General features: G+C 41.3%; 1 protein-coding gene across 5 annotated transcripts in view; it reads right to left on the bottom strand.

Annotated features, from left to right (window-relative positions):
- LOC118389038 (retinol dehydrogenase 11-like) overlaps positions 1–27,042 on the bottom strand; it is a 32,198-nt gene extending 5,156 nt beyond the window's left edge. For 2 of the 5 annotated variants that reach the window (XM_052527343.1, XM_052527342.1), the window contains exons 1-5: positions 26,667–27,042; positions 18,955–19,194; positions 18,034–18,123; positions 10,811–10,999; positions 10,300–10,409 (exon numbers count right to left, since the gene is read on the bottom strand). In XM_052527343.1, coding sequence (XP_052383303.1) covers positions 10,300–10,409; positions 10,811–10,999; positions 18,034–18,123; positions 18,955–19,194; positions 26,667–26,829 — 792 coding nt within the window. In that variant the 5' untranslated portion in view covers positions 26,830–27,042. Of the gene's footprint in view, positions 1–2,158; positions 3,054–5,913; positions 6,807–10,299; positions 10,410–10,810; positions 11,000–18,033; positions 18,124–18,954; positions 19,195–26,666 lie in introns of those variants that run through there. The other 3 variants (XR_008144675.1, XM_052527341.1, XM_052527340.1) reach the window with 3 other exon arrangements.
- Positions 27,043–27,461: the final 419 nt, after the last annotated feature.

Below are 27,461 nucleotides of genomic sequence, written 5' to 3' on the forward strand. Positions count from 1 at the left end.
ATTGAGTGGATTTGTTTTTTCCATCTCATTCTGTGGTGTGCCGCTGTTTTGTTGGGTCCCCACCAGACCAGGGCAGAAAACAATTGTATTTTGTAGTTTATTTGAAAATACAAACTTTTGAAATACTCAAGGTAGTGGAATATAGCTTATATAGAGTTTCAACTAAAAGGCAACTATTTTCTTTAATATTCAAATACAGGTCTCAGAAAAATGAAATAATATTTGAAAGTATTTCAAATACTTCTCAGAAAACCAAATTATATTAAGGTATTTATTTATTCTCTTTGTAGAAAAAAAAAACATTTATTTTATTTTATTCACACCAGATACAAACATCAACTTACAGACGCACAACAAACAACGACTACATTTCATCTGCCCAGACCCGCATGCTCACACCCCTATCCTTAGTGGGCCACATGGCCTTAAATTGTATCAATTTGTCTTTCCTCAGTCACCCATGCTATTTCAATAATAAATAATTAGATTTTCCTATTGCGTTAATGATTGGAGATTGATTTCCATGTTTTTGTATAATTTCTTTCTAGATGAGAAGAGAATCAGTCCATCAACCAGTCCATCAGTCCATATCTCACTACACCCCATATGACATGTCTTGAAATATGCAGACAGACGGATTAAAAGGAAGTTCACATTGTAATACTTCTGACAGCCAACTTTCTAGCTCCGCCCATAACTTTTAGGAAAACCCAGAAAGTATGGATTATTGAGTCGTTGTTAGTTTTACACTTAAGACATGACTCTGCTGTTGTGCTGTAGAATTAGTTCATTTTGTCTCTTGTAGAATAAATTATATACATTAGTTTATACTGGATTAAGCGTACATTTTCATTAACTGTCATTTAGTTAATTATGCTCCAACATTCCCTCTATCCTGTGCCAACATCAATTATTTTTAAGTCTAGGTTCCAATAGTTTAAAAGAGATTGTCAGCTGAATATGCTCTTTGCAAGGTTTTGTAAGTCTTACCTATCACATGAACATCCTTTTCTGACTCAAATAAGATGTGTGTTACAGCACTACTTTTGGTGGCCCCTCAGGAATTACTCTTGAGAACATTTAATGTAATTGTCCCCTCCAAAGTTGATATCAGATTTTCGCACCTGGCTGTAATCACTGCCGAAGGTGCTTCAACAAAGTACTATTTTTTATAATTTTGCAAAAATGTCCTTATTTGGCAGAGCCAATGGCATAGTCCCAAAAGTGCAAACTTTAGCCACGGTTGGAACTTTTTTTTAGACTAGCTTAAATGTCTTAATACTTCATTTATTTTCTTTTGACCATTTTAATATATATATAATACGCTGAGTCTAAAAATAATTTGGAACATCTTGCGAATATTGAATTGTACCCCCTTTATCCCTCAGAACAGCCTCAATTCGTCAGGGCATGGACTCTACAAGGTGTCGAAAGCATTCCACAGGGATGGTGGCCCATGTTGACTCCAATGCTTCTCACAGTTGGCTGGATGTCCTTTGGTTGGTGGAACATTCTTGATACACACAGGAATCTGAGTGTGAAAAACCCAGCAGCTTTGCAGTTCTTGCCACACTCAAACCGTTGCGGCTTGCACTCACTACCATACCCTGTTCAAAGGCACTTAAATCTTTTGTCTTTCCCATTCACCCTCTGAATGTCCGACATACACAATCCATGTCTCAAGAAGGCTTAAAACCCTTAATTAATCTGTCTCCTCCCCTTCATCTACACTGATTGAACTGGATTTAACAAGTGACAAGTGATATGGGATCCTAGCTTTCACCCGGTCAGTTTGTGTTCCTAATGTACACTCAGTGTATGTATAGTGTGCAACGTATGTACAAACTTGGTACTACTGCAACTGTGTACTACTGTAGGTAAAAACACAAAGCAGGTACAGTGCTTAAAGGTATTGAGGCTGTAACATGTTTGTGCTTTCTCTTCCTCAGCCAAATTACAGAAGACCAACGGAGACATCAAAGCTGCCAATCTACTATAATTGACCAGTTTGTTTCAATTATATGAATGAAGGAAAATGATCATTTCAATAAAGCTTTGCTTGTCTTGTGAAATAGCTGTGTATCCAGACATGTCTCCCACTTCCATACCACATCCTCTAGATGACAGCGTCTATGTAATGTGAAGAAACAACCACTCATTGCTGGTAGTAAGTTTATTGACAAAATTCCCACTTCACACACAGCTACGCATTAACATACACACACACCTCATAGTTAGGGCCCTGTCTTTTGGTTAATCACATCACATGACCTGAATTTCAACCATTTATATTTTATTTAACTAGACAAGTCAGTTAAGAACAAATACTTATTTGCAATGATGGCCTACCAAAAGGCCTCCTGCAGGGGCTAGGATTAAAAATAAATTATATAATATAGGACAAAACACACATCCCGACGAGAGACAACACTACATAGAGACCTTAGATGAAAACAACATAGCACGGCAGCAACACATGACAACTGTCCCCTTATTTTATTATATAAAAATATATATATATTTTTTATCTCAGATGGTCCAGCACCATCCTCTGACAATTGCTTTCATTTGTGGTCTACTTCTCATGTATGGAAAAGGTTTCAAATAAAAGGTTACAATTCCAGGTCATATGAGATGATCAACCAAAACGCAGGTCCCTACTCACAGGGAAGGAAAATACAGTCAGCTGAAAATATCACATGACCTACGGCAAACATTATTGGTGTGTCTGAGCTGTTAGGTGACTACAATACTGAAGACGCACAAATAAACACAAAAAACTTTATATGTATCCTTCATAGATTATAAAACCTTACACTGTATTTTACTTGTCTGCTATTGAATAAAACACTTGAAGACAAACTCTCACTCTCTCAGAACTTGGATGTCAATCTCTCGCAGAACTCAAAGACCTTTACTGCGAGGGTGGGGTCTCGGGCCAGGGGAGCAGGGAGACTCAGGGAACAGTCGCTGTCAAAGTACTTCCCTGTTATTCCCTCCATCTCCATGGCAACCGCACAGTAGATGGTGCTCACTGCCCCTTCCTCAGAAGACTGTGTGGACAGAGATGGGAGAAGGTGAGGTAGTGCTAGTAAATACCCTAACTGCCAGTCAATAGCGCAGTGCTTTGTTTTGGTGATATGCCAGGAAATAAGTCTTCCTTAATATGTAACTTTGACAAGGAAACTCGGAATTTTGACAGATTCCCCTTGTTGATTTCAGGGAAATCTATGAAAAAGTGTTGTGAAACTGCTAGAAATTCAATTTTTCAGACACACTCACTCTACTCCTTTTCACACTGGTTTATTCTGTCTTTAGATGTAAGATCTCTATTCAATCTATCGCTGAATTTAGTATTCCAACTTGATTTCCATTACATTTCAATGTTCCCGCATTAGCGGAGACTGCATTCAAGATAAACGCTGCATATGTCGGCGCAATCGGAAATTACCTTCACATTTCTATTGTACAAATCTGGAATGATTCAGCAATACAGATTGAATAGAGCCCTAAGAATTATTTCTGGACAAACTCAACAGTTCTTACAAGGTGGGATGGCACACACACACATACAGCCAAAACAGTCCAAATTCCACTGTCACGGTTGGCCAAAACAGTCCAAATTCCACTGTCACGGTTGGCCAAAACAGTCCAAATTCCACAGTCACGGTTCATGTGAACCCAGAGACAGAAATAAATGCTGTAGTCATTACCAACATGTGGTAGCGTTTACAGTTGATCTTCTGGTTTATTGAGTGGATTTGTTTTTTTCCATCTCATTCTGTGGTGTGCCGCTGTTTTGTTGGGTCCCCACCAGACCAGGGCAGAAAACAATTGTATTTTGTAGTTTATTTGAAAATACAAACTTTTGAAATACTCAAGGTAGTGGAATATAGCTTATATAGAGTTTCAACTAAAAGGCAACTATTTTCTTTAATATTCAAATACAGGTCTCAGAAAAATGAAATAATATTTGAAAGTATTTCAAATACTTCTCAGAAAACCAAATTATATTAAGGTATTTATTTATTCTCTTTGTAGAAAAAAAAAAACATTTATTTTATTTTATTCACACCAGATACAAACATCAACTTACAGACGCACACAAACAACGACTACATTTCATCTGCCCAGACCCGCATGCTCACACCCCTATCCTTAGTGGGCCACATGGCCTTAAATTGTATCAATTTGTCTTTCCTCAGTCACCCATGCTATTTCAATAATAAATAATTAGATTTTCCTATTGCGTTAATGATTGGAGATTGATTTCCATGTTTTTTGTATAATTTCTTTCTAGATGAGAAGAGAATCAGTCCATCAACCAGTCCATCAGTCCATATCTCACTACACCCCCATATGACATGTCTTGAAATATGCAGACAGACGGATTAAAAGGAAGTTCACATTGTAATACTTCTGACAGCCAACTTTCTAGCTCCGCCCATAACTTTTAGGAAAACCCAGAAAGTATGGATTATTGAGTCGTTGTTAGTTTTACACTTAAGACATGACTCTGCTGTTGTGCTGTAGAATTAGTTCATTTTGTCTCTTGTAGAATAAATTATATACATTAGTTTATACTGGATTAAGCGTACATTTTCATTAACTGTCATTTAGTTAATTATGCTCCAACATTCCCTCTATCCTGTGCCAACATCAATTATTTTTAAGTCTAGGTTCCAATAGTTTAAAAGAGATTGTCAGCTGAATATGCTCTTTGCAAGGTTTTGTAAGTCTTACCTATCACATGAACATCCTTTTCTGACTCAAATAAGATGTGTGTTACAGCACTACTTTTGGTGGCCCCCTCAGGAATTACTCTTGAGAACATTTAATGTAATTGTCCCCTCCAAAGTTGATATCAGATTTTCGCACCTGGCTGTAATCACTGCCGAAGGTGCTTCAACAAAGTACTATTTTTTATAATTTTGCAAAAATGTCCTTATTTGGCAGAGCCAATGGCATAGTCCCAAAAGTGCAAACTTTAGCCACGGTTGGAACTTTTTTTTAGACTAGCTTAAATGTCTTAATACTTCATTTATTTTCTTTTGACCATTTTAATATATATATAATACGCTGAGTCTAAAAATAATTTGGAACATCTTGCGAATATTGAATTGTACCCCCTTTATCCCTCAGAACAGCCTCAATTCGTCAGGGCATGGACTCTACAAGGTATCGAAAGCATTCCACAGGGATGGTGGCCCATGTTGACTCCAATGCTTCTCACAGTTGGCTGGATGTCCTTTGGTTGGTGGAACATTCTTGATACACACAGGAATCTGAGTGTGAAAAACCCAGCAGCTTTGCAGTTCTTGCCACACTCAAACCGTTGCGGCTTGCACTCACTACCATACCCTGTTCAAAGGCACTTAAATATTTTGTCTTTCCCATTCACCCTCTGAATGTCCGACATACACAATCCATGTCTCAAGAAGGCTTAAAAACCCTTAATTAATCTGTCTCCTCCCCTTCATCTACACTGATTGAACTGGATTTAACAAGTGACAAGTGATATGGGATCCTAGCTTTCACCCGGTCAGTTTGTGTTCCTAATGTACACTCAGTGTATGTATAGTGTGCAACGTATGTACAAACTTGGTACTACTGCAACTGTGTACTACTGTAGGTAAAAACACAAAGCAGGTACAGTGCTTAAAGGTATTGAGGCTGTAACATGTTTGTGCTTTCTCTTCCTCAGCCAAATTACAGAAGACCAACGGAGACATCAAAGCTGCCAATCTACTATAATTGACCAGTTTGTTTCAATTATATGAATGAAGGAAAATGATCATTTCAATAAAGCTTTGCTTGTCTTGTGAAATAGCTGTGTATCCAGACATGTCTCCCACTTCCATACCACATCCTCTAGATGACAGCGTCTATGTAATGTGAAGAAACAACCACTCATTGCTGGTAGTAAGTTTATTGACAAAATTCCCACTTCACACACAGCTACGCATTAACATACACACACACCTCATAGTTAGGGCCCTGTCTTTTGGTTAATCACATCACATGACCTGAATTTCAACCATTTATATTTTATTTAACTAGACAAGTCAGTTAAGAACAAATACTTATTTGCAATGATGGCCTACCAAAAGGCCTCCTGCAGGGGCTAGGATTAAAAATAAATTATATAATATAGGACAAAACACACATCCCGACGAGAGACAACACTACATAGAGACCTTAGATGAAAACAACATAGCACGGCAGCAACACATGACAACTGTCCCCTTATTTTATTATATAAAAATATATATATATTTTTATCTCAGATGGTCCAGCACCATCCTCTGACAATTGCTTTCATTTGTGGTCTACTTCTCATTTATGGAAAAGGTTTCAAATAAAGGTTACAATTCCAGGTCATATGAGATGATCAACCAAAACGCAGGTCCCTACTCACAGGGAAGGAAAATACAGTCAGCTGAAAATATCACATGACCTACGGCAAACATTATTGGTGTGTCTGAGCTGTTAGGTGACTACAATACTGAAGACGCACAAATAAACACAAAAAACTTTATATGTATCCTTCATAGATTATAAAACCTTACACTGTATTTTACTTGTCTGCTATTGAATAAAACACTTGAAGACAAACTCTCACTCTCTCAGAACTTGGATGTCAATCTCTCGCAGAACTCAAAGACCTTTACTGCGAGGGTGGGGTCTCGGGCCAGGGGAGCAGGGAGACTCAGGGAACAGTCGCTGTCAAAGTACTTCCCTGTTATTCCCTCCATCTCCATGGCAACCGCACAGTAGATGGTGCTCACTGCCCCTTCCTCAGAAGACTGTGTGGACAGAGATGGGAGAAGGTGAGGTAGTGCTAGTAAATACCCTAACTGCCAGTCAATAGCGCAGTGCTTTGTTTTGGTGATATGCCAGGAAATAAGTCTTCCTTAATATGTAACTTTGACAAGGAAACTCGGAATTTTGACAGATTCCCCTTGTTGATTTCAGGGAAATCTATGAAAAAGTGTTGTGAAACTGCTAGAAATTCAATTTTTCAGACACACTCACTCTACTCCTTTTCACACTGGTTTATTCTGTCTTTAGATGTAAGATCTCTATTCAATCTATCGCTGAATTTAGTATTCCAACTTGATTTCCATTACATTTCAATGTTCCCGCATTAGCGGAGACTGCATTCAAGATAAACGCTGCATATGTCGGCGCAATCGGAAATTACCTTCACATTTCTATTGTGCAATCTGTAACGATTCAGCAATACAGATTGAATAGAGCCCTAAGAATTATTTCTGGACAAACTCAACAGTTCTTACAAGGTGGGATGGCACACACACACATACAGCCAAAACAGTCCAAATTCCACTGTCACGGTTGGCCAAAACAGTCCAAATTCCACTGTCACGGTTGGCCAAAACAGTCCAAATTCCACAGTCACGGTTCATGTGAACCCAGAGACAGAAATAAATGCTGTAGTCATTACCAACATGTGGTAGCGTTTACAGTTGATCTTCTGGTTTATTGAGTGGATTTGTTTTTTTCCATCTCATTCTGTGGTGTGCCGCTGTTTTGTTGGGTCCCCACCAGACCAGGGCAGAAAACAATTGTATTTTGTAGTTTATTTGAAAATACAAACTTTTGAAATACTCAAGGTAGTGGAATATAGCTTATATAGAGTTTCAACTAAAAGGCAACTATTTTCTTTAATATTCAAATACAGGTCTCAGAAAAATAAAATAATATTTGAAAGTATTTCAAATACTTCTCAGAAAACCAAATTATATTAAGGTATTTATTTATTTTCTTTGTAGAAAAAAAAAACATTTTATTTTATTCACACCAGATACAAACATCAACTTACAGACAGACGCACACAAACAACGACTACATTTCATCTGCCCAGACCCGCATGCTCACACCCCTATCCTTAGTGGGCCACATGGCCTTAAATTGTATCAATTTGTCTTTCCTCAGTCACCCATGCTATTTCAATAATAAATAATTAGATTTTCCTATTGCGTTAATGATTGGAGATTGATTGATTTCCATGTTTTTTGTATAATTTCTTTCTAGATGAGAAGAGAATCAGTCCATCAACCAGTCCATCAGTCCATATCTCACTACACCCCCATATGACATGTCTTGAAATATACAGACATCCTTTGCACCTCCTTATTTCTATCTCTACTTTGCACATTCTTCCACTGCAAATCTACCATTCCAGTGTTTTACTTGCTATATTGTATTTAATTCACCACCATGGCCTTTTTTTGCCTTTACCTCCCTAATCTCACCTCATTTGCTCACATTGTATATAGACTTATTTTTCTACTGTATTATTGACTGTATGTTTGTTTTACTCCATGTTTAACTCTGTGTTGTTGTATGTGTCGAACTGCTTTGCTTTATCTTAGCCAGGCCGCAAATGTAAATGAGAACTTGTTCTCAACTTGCCTACCTTTTTTTGTCATTGTTTCTTTTTAATAAAACCCTCTGATTGATATTTATCAAGTATGGTAAGACTTTTGCCATTCTATTGCTTATTAGCTTTGTTTTTATTTAATTGTCACAGTTTATTAAACTTGTGTCTATAATTATTAGGGGACTCTCCAGATGGTCTTGGTTTTAATATAACTGAAATAACTGTTTGAGACATAGAACTATAAGTACTGAATTGAGTGACATGTGTTGTCATTTGTGTAAAAAGGGGTGCTACTATGTCTCAAAATGTTGTATAGAATTCTATGGGAAAGCGAACCAGTCCTGGTGCTTTTCTCCGGGTAAAAGTTTTAACAGTATGTAATATTTATTTTGGGGTGATCTCTGTTTTCTGTAAATTGCTTCACGGTTCTTGAGTCTCAGAAGGCTATAAGGTCCGTCCAACTGCTGTTTCATTCGGATTTAAATATATTTTAATAGAAGCTTATAAAATGCTCATTAATCACATTGTTGTTTTTGTGAGAGCTGCAAGATATTTACCAGGTTTATTTGCTATTAAGTAATATGCTTTATTGGAGTTTGACCTGTAATTGTTGGCTCTCTTCAAAAGTAAAAAAGACTGTATTCTTGCTTAAATTCAGAAATTTGATTTTCTTCTTTATCTTGTAAAGATTTATGGTCTTTTTCTAAGATAGAAATAAATAAAAAATAATGAAAAAGAAATCACTTAATCAGATTTAGATTTAGCCAAGTATTAGATTATCACTGAGATTATCATTCCATAATGTATGCCTTAAAGACATCCCAGATTATATCGGGGGTCGGCTTTTCTCTATGTCTACATTTGTAATGGCAACGGCCTCTATTTTTCCAGACATTGCGCTAACACTAATTAGCATTGGCTCATGAAACTACCTCTAGCTTCCTTCATACTGGACACAGAGACATACAATTTGTATCCACGAGTTAATCGGACTCTGGGTAAGTATATGAAGGAGTACGCCTTTAAGTGTTGAAAGAAGACTAAATATCCCAAAACTGCCTTTTTGAATCAACTACAGCCACGGTAAGTGGAACATCTGAGTAAACTATCCCTCTATACTCGGTGTAATGTGTGTTTGAAACAAGAACACTGAGCCTCAGATGGTCAAAGAGGTTCAAAGTTGTATATGCAAAGCATCCAATGTTTGCAAATGGCTTCGAATTATTCTTCAGTAGTTTCAGGTAACATACAATTAATTGCAGCTTTCAACCTTTTCAGTGGCATGTTGAAAGAGTCATACATCTGTACAAAAAATCATTGGTTAAACTGGCTCAGCTGGAAATGATCTTTAAAAAGCGCACTGTCGGTTGTCAGGTGCAGTAAGTCTCTTTAGTTCCCCTGTGAATGAAGTGAGACCTAACACATACATGCTACAACCAGGACCATAACAATAACAAATCTTTATATCTCACACATTTTCTTCCCAACTACAGACCGTCTCAGAAACACACTTTTCCCGGAATTTAGTCAAAGGAGCGATGTCGACAAGCACATTGCACATGAATGTGATATCCACAAAAAGCAGGGAGATTGCCTTTCGAAGGTGTGTTGTCATTTGTGCACCGCTGAAATGCATCTTTGAATGAATCCCAGCCTTTCGCTCTTTCAGTTCAGAGAAAAGTAAAATATTGATTGCAACTTCATTTCACAGTACACTATTTACTTGTTATTTGGAAACTACTGCATAAAATGATAATTATTACATAATAACATATAAGTGCCAGAAATGGTTTCTTACTTAATAATACCAGCTGAAACAGGATGGTAAAATAAAGTGTTAAACAATGTACTGTATGAATGATTTTCACCAGGGTGTTATGATTCAAAATGTTCACCTTGAAGAAGAAGATTCCGATCATGTTGAAGAGGAACCGAACCATGAAGTTATAGTGTCTCATCATTTCTGTCTTTACCAACCCGGGGTGGACGGAGTTAGCTGTCACCCCTGTGAGACACACACACACGCACGCACACACGCACGCACGTTCACACAGAAGAGATTATAAACCACACAAAAGCCCAGAAATCCATGCCCCTCCTTTACCAGGAATCTGATTTCATGGGAAGTGTGACACACATGGGAAAACTCCATCTCCAGCAGCTCCAAAGAAGACATTTGGTGCATTTCATTACATCACCACATTCCCCCTTTCAAGACCATTCAGAAAGGATGCTCATTGAAAAATGTTACTCATCTACAAATACGGTTGTTTTAGCAGCTGTAAAATAAGTATGGCTACTATGTGCTCGAAACAAGAATTTGATAATCGAATAGCCAAACCAGATGTCATCAACACTCCTACTCTGAGATGCTTTACTAATACTGTCCCAGGCCTTCATACCCACCTGTTCCCTCTTGCCTTCGCGCCAGCTCGTTAGTGCAGATGACGTTGTGCAGCTTGGTGTGGTTGTACACACTGTCCATAGTGTAGCCCAGGTTCTTGCCCTTGAAGTGCGAGAAGTCGACCATACCCTTCCAGTGGTTCATGGATGACACGTTGACGATGCGTGCCGGTGCTGATTGCTTCAGCAGGTCTGGATGGAGGGGAGAGGGGGAGAAAAAGAAGAGGAAGAGGAGGGAGAAAGGGGAATGGGGGAGATGGAGGGAGGAGAGATGAGAGAAGAGTAGTAAAGTGTGGAATGTAACATGAGATAACTGGGACAATGTTACACACAGTAACCTACTGTAAGGTTGAATAGATATAAAACAGGTAAAGTAACAAAATGCACAACACTCACAAAATACAGCACTAGAATACACTCTTGGAAAAAAGGTGCTATCTACTGTAGAACCGGACATGGTTATTCGGCTGTCCCCATAGTAGAACCCTTTGAGTAAAAATGTTTGGTTCCAGGTAAAACCCTTTTGGTTCCAAGTAGATGCATTTTGGGTTCCATGAAGAACCCTTTCCACAGAGGGTTCTACAGTGCAGTGAAAAAGTTTCCTCTTTCTTATTTTCTCAATTCTTGCATATTGTTGATACTGATACAGATCTTCAACTAAAACCTAATAAGATAAAGGGAACCTAAGTTTACAAATAACAAAAATGATAACAATTTTTATTGATTTAATGAACAAAGTTCTGCCACACCCAATTCCCCTGTGTGAAAAAGTAATTGTCCCTTTACGCTCAATAACTGGTTGTGCCACCTTTAGCTGCAATGACTCCAACCAAATGCCTCCTGTAGTTGTTAATCAGTCTCTCACATCGCTGTGGAGGACTTTAGCATGCAGAACTGCTTTAACTCAACAACGTTTGTGGGTTTTCAAGCATGAACTGCTCGTTTCAAGTCCTTTGACTATGCCAACTTCATATTTGTTGTTTTTTAACCATGTTCATTTGTTAAATTTCACCTTTATTTAGCCAGGTAGGCAAGTTGAGAACAAGTTCTCATTTGCAACTGCGACCTGGCCAAGATAAAGCATAGCAATTTGACACATACAGCAACACAGAGTTACACATGGAATAAACAAAACATTTAGTTGCGAAATAGGAAGCCGATTCTAGATTTAATATTGGATTGGAGATGCTTAATGTGAGTCTGGAAGGAGAGTTTACAGTTTAACCAGACACCTAGGTATTTGTTGTTGTCCACTGTCATGTCTTTACTGTCATTAAATTGAAGACTTAGTTTTTATCAAAGATTCTCTGTAATTAGTATTACGCGATAAACTGATTAATCATGGAACTGTAATTAAGTCGGGGCACCAAGGAAAATATTCAGATTAAAGTTATAATTTCCCAATATAACCTTTCAGATATCTGATCCATAGTCTTCTGATTAATGAATTATTTACTTTACCTCACGTTAGTCTCATTCCAAACGTCGTAAATTGTTGGTTATCTGCACAAACCCAGTCTTCACTATGAGTTATCCATTCATCAATGGTTTTAAATCATTTATTTTTTACTAACTAAGTAATTCACAGAAATGCATAAACAAACAGTAGATAGTTACAATGAATGATAGGAGAATGTGCCCTAGTGGGCTAAACCGGCATGGCGGCTTGTTAGACAGAGGGGAAGTGGGGGTCGACTAAGATGAGACACTACAAAGTTGATAATTATAACAATTGAAATGCTAATCCTTTGCACATGAACGCTCACTCATTCGGGAACAATTGCAATCAATATATATATTTACACTCAGTGTGTCGTCGAGATCTTTGTTGAAAAGTTAGTTTCGGATCTCTCTCTCTCTCTCATATATATATATATATATATATATATATATATATACTGCTCAAAAAATAAAAGGGAACACTTAAACAACACAATGTAACTCCAAGTCAATCACACTTCTGTGAAATCAAACTGTCCACTTAGGAAGCAACACTGATTGACAATAAATTTCACATGCTGTTGTGCAAATGGAATAGACAACAGGTGGAAATTATAGGCAATTAGCAAGACAAGGAGTGGTTCTGCAGGAGATGACAACAGACCACTTCTCAGTTCCTATGCTTCCTGGCTGATGTTTTGGTCACTTTTGAATGCTGGCGGTGCTTTCACTCTAGTGGTAGCATGAGACGGAGTCTACAACCCACACAAGTGGCTCAGGTAGTCATCCAGGATGGCACATCAATGCGAGCTGTGGCCAGAAGGTTTGCTGTGTCTGTCAGCGTAGTGTCCAGAGCATGGAGGTGCTACCAGGAGACAGGCCAGTACATCAGGAGACGTGGAGGAGGCTGTAGGAGGGCAACAACCCAGCAGTAGGAGGGACAGGAGGAGCACTGCCAGAGCCCTGCAAAATTACCTCCAGCAGGCCACAAATGTGCATGTGTCTGCTCAAACGGTCAGAAACAGACTCCATGAGGGTGGTATGAGGGCCCGACGTCCACAGGTGGGGGTTGTGCTTACAGCCCAACACCGTGCAGGACGTTAGGCATTTGCCAGAGAACACCAAGATTGGCAAATTTGCCACTGGCGCCCTGTGCTCTTCACAGATGAAAGCAGGTTCACACTGAGCACGTGACAGACGTGACAGAGTCTGGAGACGCTGTGGAGAATGTTCTGCTGCCTGCAACATCCTCCAGCATGACCGGTTTGGCGGTGGGTCAGTCATGGTGTGGGGTGGCATTTCTTTGGGGGGCCGCACAGCCCTCCATGTGCTTGACAGAAGTAGCCTGACTGCCATTAGGTACCGAGATGAGATCCTCAGACCCCTTGTGAGACCATATGCTGGTGAGGTTGGCCCTGGGTTCCTCCTAATGCAAGACAATGCTAGACCTCATGTGGCTGGAGTGTGTCAGCAGTTCCTGCAAGAGGAAGGCATTGATGCTATGGACTGGCCCGCCCGTTCCCCAGACCTGAATCCAATTTAGTCTCGCTCCATCCATGCTTTAGTCCAGGTCTGGGTGGAGATTCCTCAGGAGACCATCCGTCACCTCATCAGGAGCATGCCCAGGCATTGTAGGGAGGTCATACAGGCACGTGGAGGCCACACACACTACTGAGCCTCATTTTGACTTGTTTTAAGGACATTACATAAAGGTTGGATCAGCCTGTAGTGTGGTTTTCCACTTTAATTTTGAGTGTGACTCCAAATCCAGACCTCCATGGGTTGATACATTTGATTTCCATTGATCATTTTTGTGTGATTTTGTTGTCAGCACATTCAACTATGTAAAGAAAAAAGTATTTAATAAGAATATTTCATTCATTCAGATCTAGGATGTGTTATTTTAGTGTTCCCTTTATTTTTTTGAGCAGTGTATTTATATATATATATATATATATATATATATATATATAGAATGGATATTTCGGCAGTTGTTGTTCTCGTGTTAGACTAGTAATTCATATCAAAGACTTGTTCTTATTCTGTCGGTATCGATAGTCTAAGAGTTTAACCACGTGGTATGGTTAAAAGATTCAGCAATGGTCTACAACCTTTGTCCTCCCGTGATTGAGAGAAACATGGTCTACTTAGAATTTCTCAAAGTTGGGTTTTATTCAGAATTGCAGAAAAGGGGCTGTCCCAGGATGCCTGACCCTGACTGGGCTCATGGGCGGTCCTCTGATTTAGTTAAACTCAAAAGGGAATTGGAGTTTCCTTCATTAAACAGTCCAAAATCACATTACACAATTTTACAAACAGTATCATCCTCACTCATTCATCTTATACAACAATTAGATGTAAACCTCATATCTGAGGCTATTATGTAAACAGCATTATGGTAATGTGGCTGCACCGTCTCCCATGAGCTTCCCCAAGTTGTAACAAACGGACCAGTTCGTAGCTGGATTCTTCACCGATCTTTTATACCTTCTCCGGAACGTAAACGTTGTTCGGACCTCAAGTTCTGTGAGGTGGAAGAAATTCCTTTGTTCTCTATGAAACTTCACTCTATCTCTATACTGTGTGGCCAAAAGGAGATCCTCACTCTCTGACCACAGCAGCCTAGTTAAAGGATGCAAGGGGAGGCAGGGAGAGGAGGAAGGGGCTTGCTTTACCCAAAGAGGGCAACGTCATGACACCATGTATTCTAAGTCGGAGCCGTCCAGAGTAGTGATGCTGGACGGGCGGGCAGATGCGGGCAGGGATTGAATGAATGGAGAGTTGTATGGCATTGAAGCTCGTCTGGAGGTTAGTTAACACAGTGTCCAAAGAGGGGCTAGAAGTATACAGAATGGTGTCGTCAGCGTAGAGGTGGATCAGAGAATCACCAGCAGCAAGAGCGACATCATTGATGTATACAGAGAAGAGAGTCGGCCCAAGAATTGAACCCTGTGGCACCCCCATATAGATTGCCAGAGGTCCAGACAACAGGCCCGCCGATTTGACACACTGAACTCTATCAGAGAAGTAGTTGGTAAACCTGACGAGGCAATCATTTGAGAAACCAAGGCTGTCAAGTCTGCCAATAAGAATGTGGTGATTGACAGAGTCGAAAGCCGTGGCCAGGTCTATGAATACGGCTACACAGTATTGTCTCTTATCGATGGCGGTTATGATATCGTTTAGGACCTTGAGCGTGGCTGAGGTGCACCCATGACCAGCTCTGAAACCAGATTCCATAGCGGAGAAGGTACGGTGGGTTTCTAAATGGTCAGTAATCTGTTTGTTAAGTTGGCTTTCGAAGACCTTAGAAAGACAGGGTAGGATAGATATAGGTCTGTAGCAGTTTGGGTCTAGAGTGTCACCCCCTTTAAAGAGGGGGATGACCGCGGCAGCTTTCCAATCTTTGGGAATCTCAGACGATACGAAAGAGAGGTTGAACAGGCTAGTTATAGGGGTTGCAACAATTTCGGCAGATAATTTTAGAAAGAGAGGGTCCAGATTGTCTAGCCCGGCTGATTTGTAGGGGTCCAGATTTTGCAGCTCTTTCAGAACATCAGCAATCTGGATTTGGGTAAAGGAGAAATGGTGGGGGCTTTGGCGGGTTGCTGTGGAGGGTGCCTGGCAGTTGACCGGGGTAGGAGTAGCCAGGTGGAAAGCATGGCCAGCCGTAGAGAAATGCTTATTGAAATGCTCAATTATAGTGGGTTTATCGGTGGTGACAGTGTTTCCTAGCCTCAGAGCAGTGGGCAGCTGGGAGGAGGTGCTCTTATTCTCCATGGACTTTACCATGTCCCAGAAGAATGTTCATGTAGACTTGATTGTGTGTTTTGGATCACTGTCTTGCTGCATGACTCAGCTGCGCATCAGCTTCAGCTCACAGACAGATGACCTGACATTCTCCTGTATAATTCTTTGATACAGAGCAGAATTCATGGTTCCTTCTATTAAGACAAGTTGTCCGGGTCCTGAGGCAACAAAGCATCCTGAGTGGCATAGTGGTCTAAGACACTGCATTGCAGTTCAAGAGGTGTCACTACAGTCCCTGGTTCAAATTCAGGCTTTATCACATCCGACTGTGATTGGGAGTCACATAGGGCGGTGCACAATTGTCCCAGCGTCGCCGGGTAGGCCATCATTGTAAATAAGAATTTGTTCTTAACTGACTTGCCTAGTTAAATAAAGGTTCAATGAAATATATATATATATATATATATATATGAAAATCCCCAAACCGTCACACTACCACCACCATGCTTGACAGTAAGCAAAGATTAGACCTAATCCCAATTGATATGTGGCAGGATTTGAAATAAAGCAATTCTGCATGCAAGAGTGGGAGAAAATTCCTCCACAGTGATGTGAGAGACTGATTAACAACTCCAAGAACCGTTTGGTTGGAGTCAATTGCAGCTAAAGGTTGCACAACCAGTTATTGAGTATAAGGGGGCAATTACTTTTTCACACAGGGGTATTGGGTGTTGCATAACTTTGTTTATGAAATAAGTACGTAATTGTTGTGTTATTTGTTCACTCAGGTTCCCTTTATCTAATGTTACGGTCAGTATCAAAAATATTCAAAAATTGTTGGGGAATAATCAGAATTAGTTGGTAACATAGGTAAGATGTTTTATATTCATCATATGTTTGTAAGTTACTTCTCATCAGAATGTTTATTTTTGTATAATACTGTGGCCGGGTTTGCAGTTATCTGTTCTCTGTCAGGACTAAGTTACTTGGGCCGGAGAGAGGGGAGAGGTCAAGCGTGTATCTCTTGGCTCCACAATGTCTGTGTGCCAGTCAATGTGTCTCTGTGATCTTGTCAAGATAGGGTGGATGTGATATATGTCTGTTGATATGAGGATTTGTTTAGGGTTCTGAGTTTAAGAAAATAACATAGTTTAGGAGACAAAGCTGAATGATAAATTGTGGCCAATGCTGTCTGGCTATGTGTGTCTTTGCTATAAAGGATCTCAGTTGCAATGTGTAAGGGACTCTCAGAGAATTCATTTATAGTCACAGGGTTGTGATGGAGCTCATATAATTAAAGATGGACTTTGTAATAACTCTGACCTGTGTGTGGTTTGCTCTCATGATTTGGTAAATACAGGAAATTTCCACGACAAAATTGATAAAACACAGAAAGGGGGCAAATACTTTTTCATGGCACTGTCACGCCCTGATCTGTTTTACCTGTCCTTGTACTTGTCTCCACCCACCTCCAGATGTCGCTCATCTTCCCCACTTATCCCCTGGGTATTTAGACCTGTGTTTTCTGTCTGTCTGTGCCAGTTCATCTTGTTTGTTGAAGTCAACCAGCACCTGCTATTCCTCTGTCTCGCTTTTTCCTCATCCTTCTGGTTTTGACCCTTGCCTGTCCTGACTCTGAGCCTGCCTGCCGTCCAGTGCCTTTACCCCTACTCTAGAATTCCAACCTCTGCCTGACCTAACCCTAGGCCTGCCTGCCACCCTGTACCTTGGCCCCACTACTTTGGATTATCGACCCGTCGTTTGCCTGCCCCTGTTGTTGCAATAAACATTGTTACTTCAGCAGTCTGCACTTGGGTCTTACCTGAAACCTGATAGGCACTGTACATGGAACCCAAAAGGGATCTCCGATGGGGACAGCGGAAGAACCCTTTGAGAAACACTTTTGTCTAAGAGTGCATAGGAACATATTTGTATAATAAGCCTATAGCCGTGGCCTGTGTAACACTGCAGTAGTTGCACACAGAGCTCCAGCATTACAGCAGGGTGAGGTATTAGTGGGATATGTTGTATCTTACCCAGAAGCAAGTTGGTGAGGAGGAAAGGGCCCACATGGTTGGTAGCGAAGGACACCTCTAGCCCATCTGAGGTGATATCTCTAGGCAAGCCTGTGTGCAGACACAATATAACCAAACCAAGGCACACCCATACATATTTGAAAATATGTATTGTATATACAGAAAGCATTACTAAAATATGTGACAAGAAATGCTGTGAATGCATTTTACTTTGGGCACAAAAGGATCTGCATGTCGCAAACAGACATAGATCATGAATGGGAATTTGTAAGCCAAATTGTAATTGGGTGGAATGGCATGTTACCATCGTTATTATCAATCAAGAAAAGCTGTTCGTCTCATGGACATTCTTATTGGGTACTGACTCGAAATGACAACCGTGCTTTGGTAATCTTACCCCAGACCTAAAGACTTGCATTAACTCCCCTCATGCCCAGTCTTCAGTCTTATGGCGTGTAGACACTCTTGATTCAAACCTAGTTGATCACACTAGTGTGATGGCTGTTGATGTCCACCCATGGCTACCTGCATCTTAGCCTGGAATCCAGAGTGAATATCGCTCCCTTTCATGACGGTTCTGCTTCAGGTGAATATTGAAAATGTAGCGATATTCAGTGTGGATTTCAGGCTATAACTGACTCTGGAACCAATGTCCACCTGAAGCCCTGGCATTGTCGACCAGGATGTGGATAGAGCTCCTTCACTGGAACAGTAATACATTGTGAACGATATTCAGTGTGGATTCCAGCCTAAGTGTGTATTCCAGGCTAATCTGGAACCGATGCCCACCTGAAGCCCTGGCATTGTCGAACAGGATGTGGATAGAGCTCCTTCACTGGAACAGTAATACAATGTGAACGATATTCAGTGTGGATTCCAGCCTAAGTGTGTATTCCAGGCTAATCTGGAACCGATGCCCACCTGAAGCCCCGGCGTTGTTGACCAGTATGTGGAGCTCCTTCTCCTCTCGCAGGACACCGTCTGCGAACGCCCTCACCGACGCCAGGGACGAGGTGTCCACCAGACGCAGGTGCACGTCTGCATTCCCACTCCGCTTACGGATCTCATGCAGGGCGACGCTACCGCGAGCCTCGCTCCGGCACGCCATGATAACACGAGCCCCGCGCAGGGCAAAGTCAAGGGCAATGAACTTCCCTATCCCTGAGAGTGTGATAGGTGAGGTGGTGGGGGTGGGGTGTAAGAGGAAAGGAGTTAGGGAGAAAATGAGAGAGAAAGAAGAAGTAGAATGAGAGAGGGAAAGAGTAGGAGTGGTAGAAAAAGAGAACGAGAAACAGAAAGACGGGGGAAAGGGAATGAGAAAACGGGATAGGGGAGTAGAGGGAGGGAGGTTAACAGGGTTAACGTAAACTCACCCCATTCTGTACAATTGTGCGCAACAGTGACATTCAGACGAGGCTGCAAAGAAAACTAATGGGACTGTGTTGACTTTAAAATCGGGGGTGTGAACTAGGTTTCTATTCAAGTGTTGATCGACATGGTAATGGATCTATAGTATTGGAGAAAGGTTGAAAAAACTGACCCTTTGTTACATCGTGACGTACATGCCGTAGTGTACCGCACGCATAAAGAAACTATTTCTGTCTTACAATCTCTCTCCACCAGGTGTAGCACTTCTCTTATTGTTTAAAAACAAGAAATGGACCGTGACGGGGGTAACGGGGGATACCAAGTAATTCTTTGTGTCATCCCTGCAAGCGATCATGGCTCTGAAAGCTGCTGTTTACTTCTGAAGATCACTTTAGCACTGCCCTAAAAACCTGCTTCCAATTGACACAAACCTTCAAATAGGTATGTAGTGACACATTATATAAACTTTTTAATAGTGTTTTATTTACATTTTGGAGGTGATAAGTTGGGACAGATCGAATGAAAAAAGCAGTTTTACCACAGAACATGTCTCCTTCTCACTCCCACGCATTAGTTTTGCTTTCCCACCTGCCATTTTTTAAACCTCATAGAACTCCCCATCCCGGATCCGGGATCGTGACTACTGCTCAAGCTCATTACCATAACGCAACGTTAACGATTTCTGAAAATCGCAAATGAAATTAAATAAATATGCCTGTTCTCAAGCTTAGCCTTTTCTTAACAACACTGTCATCTCAGATTTTCAAAATATGCTTTTGAACCATAGAAAATCAATAATTTGTGTAAGAGTGTTGATAGCTAGCTTAGCATTTAGCATAGCATTTAGCAGGCAACATATTCACAAAAACCAGCAAAGCAATCAAATAAAATAATTTACCTTTGAAGAACTTCAGATGTTTCAATGAGGAGACTCTCAGTTACATAGCAGATGTCCAGTTTTTCCTGAAAGATTCTTTGTGTAGGACAAATCGCTCCATTTTGTTACTACACATTTGGCTACCGAAACGAACCGAAAATTCAGTCACCTACACGTCAAACTTTTTTCCGAATTAACTCCATAATATCGACCGAAACAATGGCAAACGTTGTTTGAATCAATCCTCAAGGTGTTTTGTCAAATATCTCTTCATTGATATGCCTTTCGTGGAAGCATGGTTTTTCTCAGAATCCCATGGAAAAATACCAGCAGCTGAGTTTTGCGCACCAATTTCCACGCAGGACACCGTGCGGACACTTGGCAAATGTAGTCTCTTATGGTCAATCTTCCAATGATATGCCTGCAAATACGTCACAATGCTGCAGACCCCTTGGGGAAACGATAGAAAGGGTAGGCTCATTCCTGGGGCATTCACAGCCATATAAGGAGACAATGCAAAACGTAGCTTCAGAAATCCTGTTCATTTCCTGGTTGCAGTAACATCTTGGTTTTGCCAAAGGTTGTGTTCTAGGGCACTCACAGTGAAAATCTTTGCAGTTCTGGAAACGTCAGAGTTTTTTTTCCAAAGCTATCAATTCCATGCATAGTCGAGTATCTTTTCGTGACAAAATATTGCGCTTAAAACAGGCACGTCTTTTTATCCAAAAATGAAATACTGCCCCTAGAGTCTTAAGAGGAGACACAATGGAGCTCACTGCCTTCTTGAATCGAGAATGGGCTTGCCTCCGCTGTACCCGCACCCCACCATACCCCTGTCTGCGCATTATGCCCTGAATATATTCTACCATGCCCAGAAACCTGCTCCTCTTATCCTCTGCCCCCAACGCTCTAGGCGACCAGTTTTGATAGCCTTTAGCCGCACCCTCATACTACTCCTTCTCTGTTCCGCGGGTGATGTGGAGGTAAACCCAGGCCCTGCATGCCCCCAGGTACCCTCATTTGTTGACTTCTGTGATCGAAAAAGTCTTGGTTTTATGCATGTCAACATCAGAAGCCTCCTCCCTAAGTTTGTTTTACTCACTGCTTTAGCACACTCTGCTAACCCTGATGTCCTTGCCGTGTCTGAATCCTGGCTCAGGAAGGCCACCAAAAATTCAGAGATTTCCATACCCAACTATAACATCTTCCGTCAAGATAGAACTGCCAAAGGGGGCGGAGTCGCAGTCTACTGCAGAGATAGCCTGCAAAGTAATGTCATACTTTCCAGGTCCATACCCAAACAGTTTGAACTACTAATTTTGAAAATTACTCTCTCCAGAAACAAGTCTATCACTGTTGCCGCCTGCTACCGACCCCCGTCAGCTCCCAGCTGCGCCCTGGACACCATTTGTGAATTGATCGCCCCCATCTAGCTTCAGAGTTTGTTCTGTTAGGTGACCTAAACTGGGATATGCTTAACACCCCGGCAGTCCTACAATCTAAGCTAGATGCCCTCAATCTCACTCAAATCATCAAGGAACCCACCAGGTACAACCCTAACTCTGTAAACAAGGGCACCCTCATAGACGTCATCCTGACCAACTGGCCCTCCAAATATACCTCCGCTGTCTTCAACCAGGATCTCAGCGATCACTGCCTCATCGCCTGTATCCGCCACGGAGCCGCAGTCAAACGACCACCCCTCATCACTGTCAAACGCTCCCTAAAACACTTCTGTGAGCAGGCCTTTCTAATCGACCTGGCCCGTGTATCCTGGAAGGACATTGACCTCATCCCGTCAGTTGAGGATGCTTGGTCATTCTTTAAAAGTAACTTCCTCACCATTTTAGATAAGCATGCTCCGTTCAAAAAATGCAGAACCAAGAACAGATACAGCCCTTGGTTCACTCCAGACCTGACTGCCCTCGACCAGCACAAAAACATCCTGTGGCGGACTGCAATAGCATCGAATAGCCCCGTGATATGCAACTGTTCAGGGAAGTCAGGAACCAATACACGCAGTCAGTCAGCAAAGCTAAGGCCAGCTTCTTCAGGCAGAAGTTTGCATCCTGTAGCTCCAACTCCAAAAGTTCTGGGACACTGTGAAGTCCATGGAGAACAAGAGCACCTCCTCCCAGCTGCCCACTGCACTGAGGCTAGGAAACACGGTCTCCACCGATAAATCCATGATTATCGAAAACTTCAATAAGCACTTCTCAACGGCTGGCCATGCCTTCCGCCTGGCTACTCCAACCTCGGCCAACAGCTCCGCCCCCCCGTAGTTCCTCACCCAAGCCTCTCCAGGTTCTCCTTTACCCAAATCCAGATAGCAGATGTTCTGAAAGAGCTGCAAAACCTGGACCCGTACAAATCAGCTGGGCTTGACAATCTGGACCCGCTATTTCTGAAACTATCTGCCGCCATTGTCGCAACCCCTATTACCAGCCTGTTCAACCTCTCTTTCATATCGTCTGAGATCCCCAAGGATTGGAAAGCTGCCGCAGTCATCCCCCTCTTCAAAGGGGAGACACCCTGGACCCAAACTGCTATAGACCTATATCCATCCTGCCCTGCCTATCTAAGGTCTTCGAAAGCCAAGTCAACAAACAGGTCACTGACCATCTCGAATCCCACCGTACCTTCTCCGCTGTGCAATCTGGTTTCCGAGCCGGTCACGGGTGCACCTCAGCCACACTCAAGGTACTAAATGATATCATAACCGCCATCGATAAAAGACAGTACTGTGCAGCCGTCTTCATCGACCTCGCCAAGGCTTTCGACTCTGTCAATCACCAAATTCTTATCGGCAGACTCAACAGCCTCGGTTTTTCGGATGACTGCCTTGCCTGGTTCACCAATTACTTTGCAGACAGAGTTCAGTGTGTCAAATCAGAGGGCATGCTGTCCGGTCCTCTGGCAGTCTCTATGGGGGTGCCACAGGGTTCAATTCTCGGGCCGACTCTTTTCTCTGTATATATCAATGATGTTGCTCTTGCTGCGGGCGATTCCCTGATCCACCTCTACGCAGACGACACCATTCTATATACTTTCGGCCCGTCATTGGACACTGTGCTATCCAACCTCCAAACGAGCTTCAATGCCATACAGCACTCCTTCCGTGGCCTCCAACTGCTCTTAAACGCGAGTAAAACCAAATGCATGCTTTTCAACCGATCGCTGCCTGCACCCGCATGCCCGACTAGCATCACCACCCTGGATGGTTCCAACCTTGAATATGTGGACATCTATAAGTACCTAGGTGTCTGGCTAGACTGCAAACTCTCCTTCCAGACTCACATCAAACATCTCCAATCAAAAATCAAATCCAGAGTCGGCTTTCTATTCCGCAACAAAGCCTCCTTCACTCACGCTGCCAAGCTTACCCTAGTAAAACTGACTATCCTACCGATCCTCGACTTCGGCGATGTCATCTACAAAATGGCTTCCAACACTCTACTCAGCAAACTGGATGCAGTCTATCACAGTGCCATCCGTTTTGTCACTAAAGCACCTTATACCACCCACCACTGCGACTTGTATGCTCTAGTCGGCTGGCCCTCACTACATATTCGTCGCCAGACCCACTGGCTCAGGTCATCTACAAGTCCATGCTAGGTAAAGCTCCGCCTTATCTCAGTTCACTGGTCATGATGGCAACACCCATCCGTAGCACGCGCTCCAGCAGGTGTATCTCACTGATCATCCCTAAAGCCAACACCTCATTTGGCCGCCTTTCGTTCCAGTACTCTGCTGCCTGTGACTGGAACGAATTGCAAAAATCGCTGAAGTTGGAGACTTTTATCTCCCTCTCCAACTTCAAACATCAGCTATCCGAGCAGCTAACCGATCGCTGCAGCTGTACATAGTCTATAGGTAAATAGCTCACCCTTTTCCACCTACCTCATTCCCATACTGTTTTTATACTGTTTTTATTTATTTACTTTTCTGCTCTTTTGCACACCAATATCTCTACCTGTACATGCCCATCTGATCATTTATCACTCCAGTGTTAATCTGCAAAATTGTATTATTCGCCTACCTCCTCATGCCTTTTGCACACATTGTATATAGACTGCCCATTTTTTCTACTGTGTTATTGACTTGCTAATTGTTTACTCCATGTGTAACTCTGTGTTGTCTGTTCACACTGCTATGCTTTATCTTGGCCAGGTCGCAGTTGCAAATGAGAACTTGTTCTCAACTAGCCTACCTGGTTAAATAAAGGTGAAATAAAAAAATAAAAAAATAAAAATCATGCAGAAACAGGCGGCGTGGTGGTCTCGGCATGAAAGGGGAGAAATTGTGCTTTACAATGGTATTGACATTACAGTTGATCTGGAAGTATGACATTTTCTTGGCGCTAAAATAAGGTCAATTGTACGGACCAAGGCGATGAACAAAAGTGAGTGAGTTGACGTTAGTGATAAAGACACTCAAGCAGGACAAAACAAAGTTCAAGAGAATTTTTTTGTTGACCAAATTCGACACTCACTGGCAGGGGCGTCGCCAGGGATTTTGGGCTCCATGAAAAGTTACTTTGATTGTTTGTCATTTGAAATTGCATGGTTTATAAATATTCCTGGCCCAGTGAGAAAGGCCACTGCTGAAAAGGTGAACTTGTAAACCATGCCCTATTATTTATTAAATGCTGAAACTAGCCCTTCTGTTTTGGTCTTCACTTCACTATGCATGTTCATCCTAGTTACAAATAACCTGTCACGTTTCCACCTCGTGACAGTTTCCTTCACATGAAACTTGGCACTTCTGAGTTCTGAGCTAACTGACATGCACAGCTATTGTTCCAAGTGTTTGTCTATAGCTCGGCTTCCATCCAATTGATGACAGATTTTAATGCAAATATTCTAAAATCTGCATTTATCTGTAATATGCGCATTTTACCACCAGAGATGTTTCCATCGAATTGACTTGTGGACAAAAGGCTGTGCGTGATGACAGAGTGCACATTAAAAAATAACTTTTGTGGTTAAATTCCCATTTATGTAATAAAAAATAGTTAAATAGCTTTCATTTGATTTTCAACTCTGATATGAATAATGTAAGTTAAGCAGGTTCCTGGAATAAAATATACATAGAAATAAACACTCACAAATACAATTTAAATAAGGGGCAATGTTCAAATGAGGATGTGTTCGCATCATCACAAAACCCACCTTTTGAAATATTTTGTTTTGCCAACATTTTTAAAAGTTTACCTTTAAATGTGATGTTTCCATCAGGCCTACTGTGACATTTGTTTAGCAGTGTACTTTACTTGCATAAAGGTTGGATGGAAACCTGGTTTATAACCAAAGTTAAGTACATGTTGGATAAAAACAAGTGTAATGACAGGCCTGATGGAAACAGCAAATGTGTCGGGAAACTTGGTAATCGTTCCAAATGTCGACAAAACAAAATATGCTAGACAAGGTGGGATCTTTTTGTGGCTATAGCTACATTTCCATCCAATTGGTGACAGATTTCCATGCTGAATATTCTAAAACAATATGCACATTTTCCCACTAGAGACTTGTTTCCATTAAATTGATTCGTTGCAGACGAAAGGCTGTGCCTGATGACGTAGTGAACATAAAAATACTAATTCCCATGAACCGAATAAAAAAGACAAGTTAAATCGGTTTCCATCGCATTTTCAACTCTACTGATGGTTTTCTCACAAAATAATGTGCCATTATAGCAAGGACCTTGATGCTTTTTTCCAATAAATATCAAGGGTGTTTTTCTGGTGATTTGCTAATCGATGCTTGGCTGCCATTTGACAAATAAAAAATAATATCGCACTTCTGTCGATAATAATCTCATAAATGTAGGCTGTATGTGCGCATATCTGCGCCGTGCTGGCTAGAGCGCGCGTGTCAATACCAGAGTGGGCACATGAGCTAAAATGCAAAACTGTCAGTAGAGTTTAAAAGGAATGGAAACCCTCCCCCACGGACAAAAACATGTGGACATACAGGAGAACTCTCACTTTCTTCAAAAGCGAGATTCCAAAAGCATGCCATTAACTAAAATCCGAAATCTATTCGAGACATTTTGAGTGGGGGCTGGGGGGTGAAAAGTGAGGGAAATGCGTCATGTCAAGAGGTATTTCCCCACTGGACAAACACTGGTTAAATCATAGTTGTTTCCACATCCTTTAGATGAAATTGAACCAAAGTGAATATAGATGCTGAATTGACGTCTGTGCCCAGTGGGTTACCAATTATGATTTAAATAGTATTTAGATTTGGTTGTATTACCATTTGGTTTAGAGTTTTTGTCTGTGCACTTGGTGGAAAAATATAATTATTGAATCAAATTGACTGGATAAGCCTATCCAAGCAAAACAAGTATATAGCCCATGCCAAGTGGCACCATACAAAACAGTTACCTGTGTTAGCTCCAGTAACTATGGCTGTCTTGCCCTTCAGTTGCACCAGACAGGCGCGCGGATCCCACGACCCTCTCCGCTGTGATCGCAAGACAAGTCCCAAAATCACCGTTGATACAGCCCACAACGGGTGAGAGAAAACATCAGTCCAAACCAAATACATTTTAAAATCCACCGAGCCCCAAATGCAGAACGAAAATGTATCTGGATACAACTTTGCAATTGTCAGTCAGGTTGAAGCAGATGTCTTTTTATTGTCAGATTTCTGAGGGCTATTTGCCAGTATCCACATAGAACGATTCAAGTCAACACCTTGAAGTTTTCCCCAAAGTCGATGTTGCCACTGAGTGTACGCAACATTGGGAAAACCGGCTCTTTAAATCAAATCATATCAAATCAAATGTTATTGGTCACATACACATGGTTAGCAGATGTTACTGCCAATGTAGCGGAATGCTTGTGCTTCTAGTTCCGACAGTGCAGCAATATCTAACAAGTAATCTAACAATTCCACAACAACTACCCAATACACACAAATCTAGGTAAGGGATGGAATAAGAATATATACATATAAATATATGGATGAGCAATGACTGAGCGGCATAGGTAAGATGTAATATATGGTATAAAATACAGTATATACATATGGGATGAGTAATGCAAGATATGTAAACATTATTCATGTGGCATTATTCAAGTGACTAGTGATCCATTTATTAAAGTGGCCAATGATTTCAAGTCTGTATGTAGGCAGCAGCCTCTCTATATTAGTGATTACTGTTTACCTTCTTTGGG

Source organism: Oncorhynchus keta, chromosome 10 (genome assembly GCF_023373465.1).
Source record: "Oncorhynchus keta strain PuntledgeMale-10-30-2019 chromosome 10, Oket_V2, whole genome shotgun sequence".
NCBI lineage: Eukaryota > Metazoa > Chordata > Actinopteri > Salmoniformes > Salmonidae > Oncorhynchus > Oncorhynchus keta.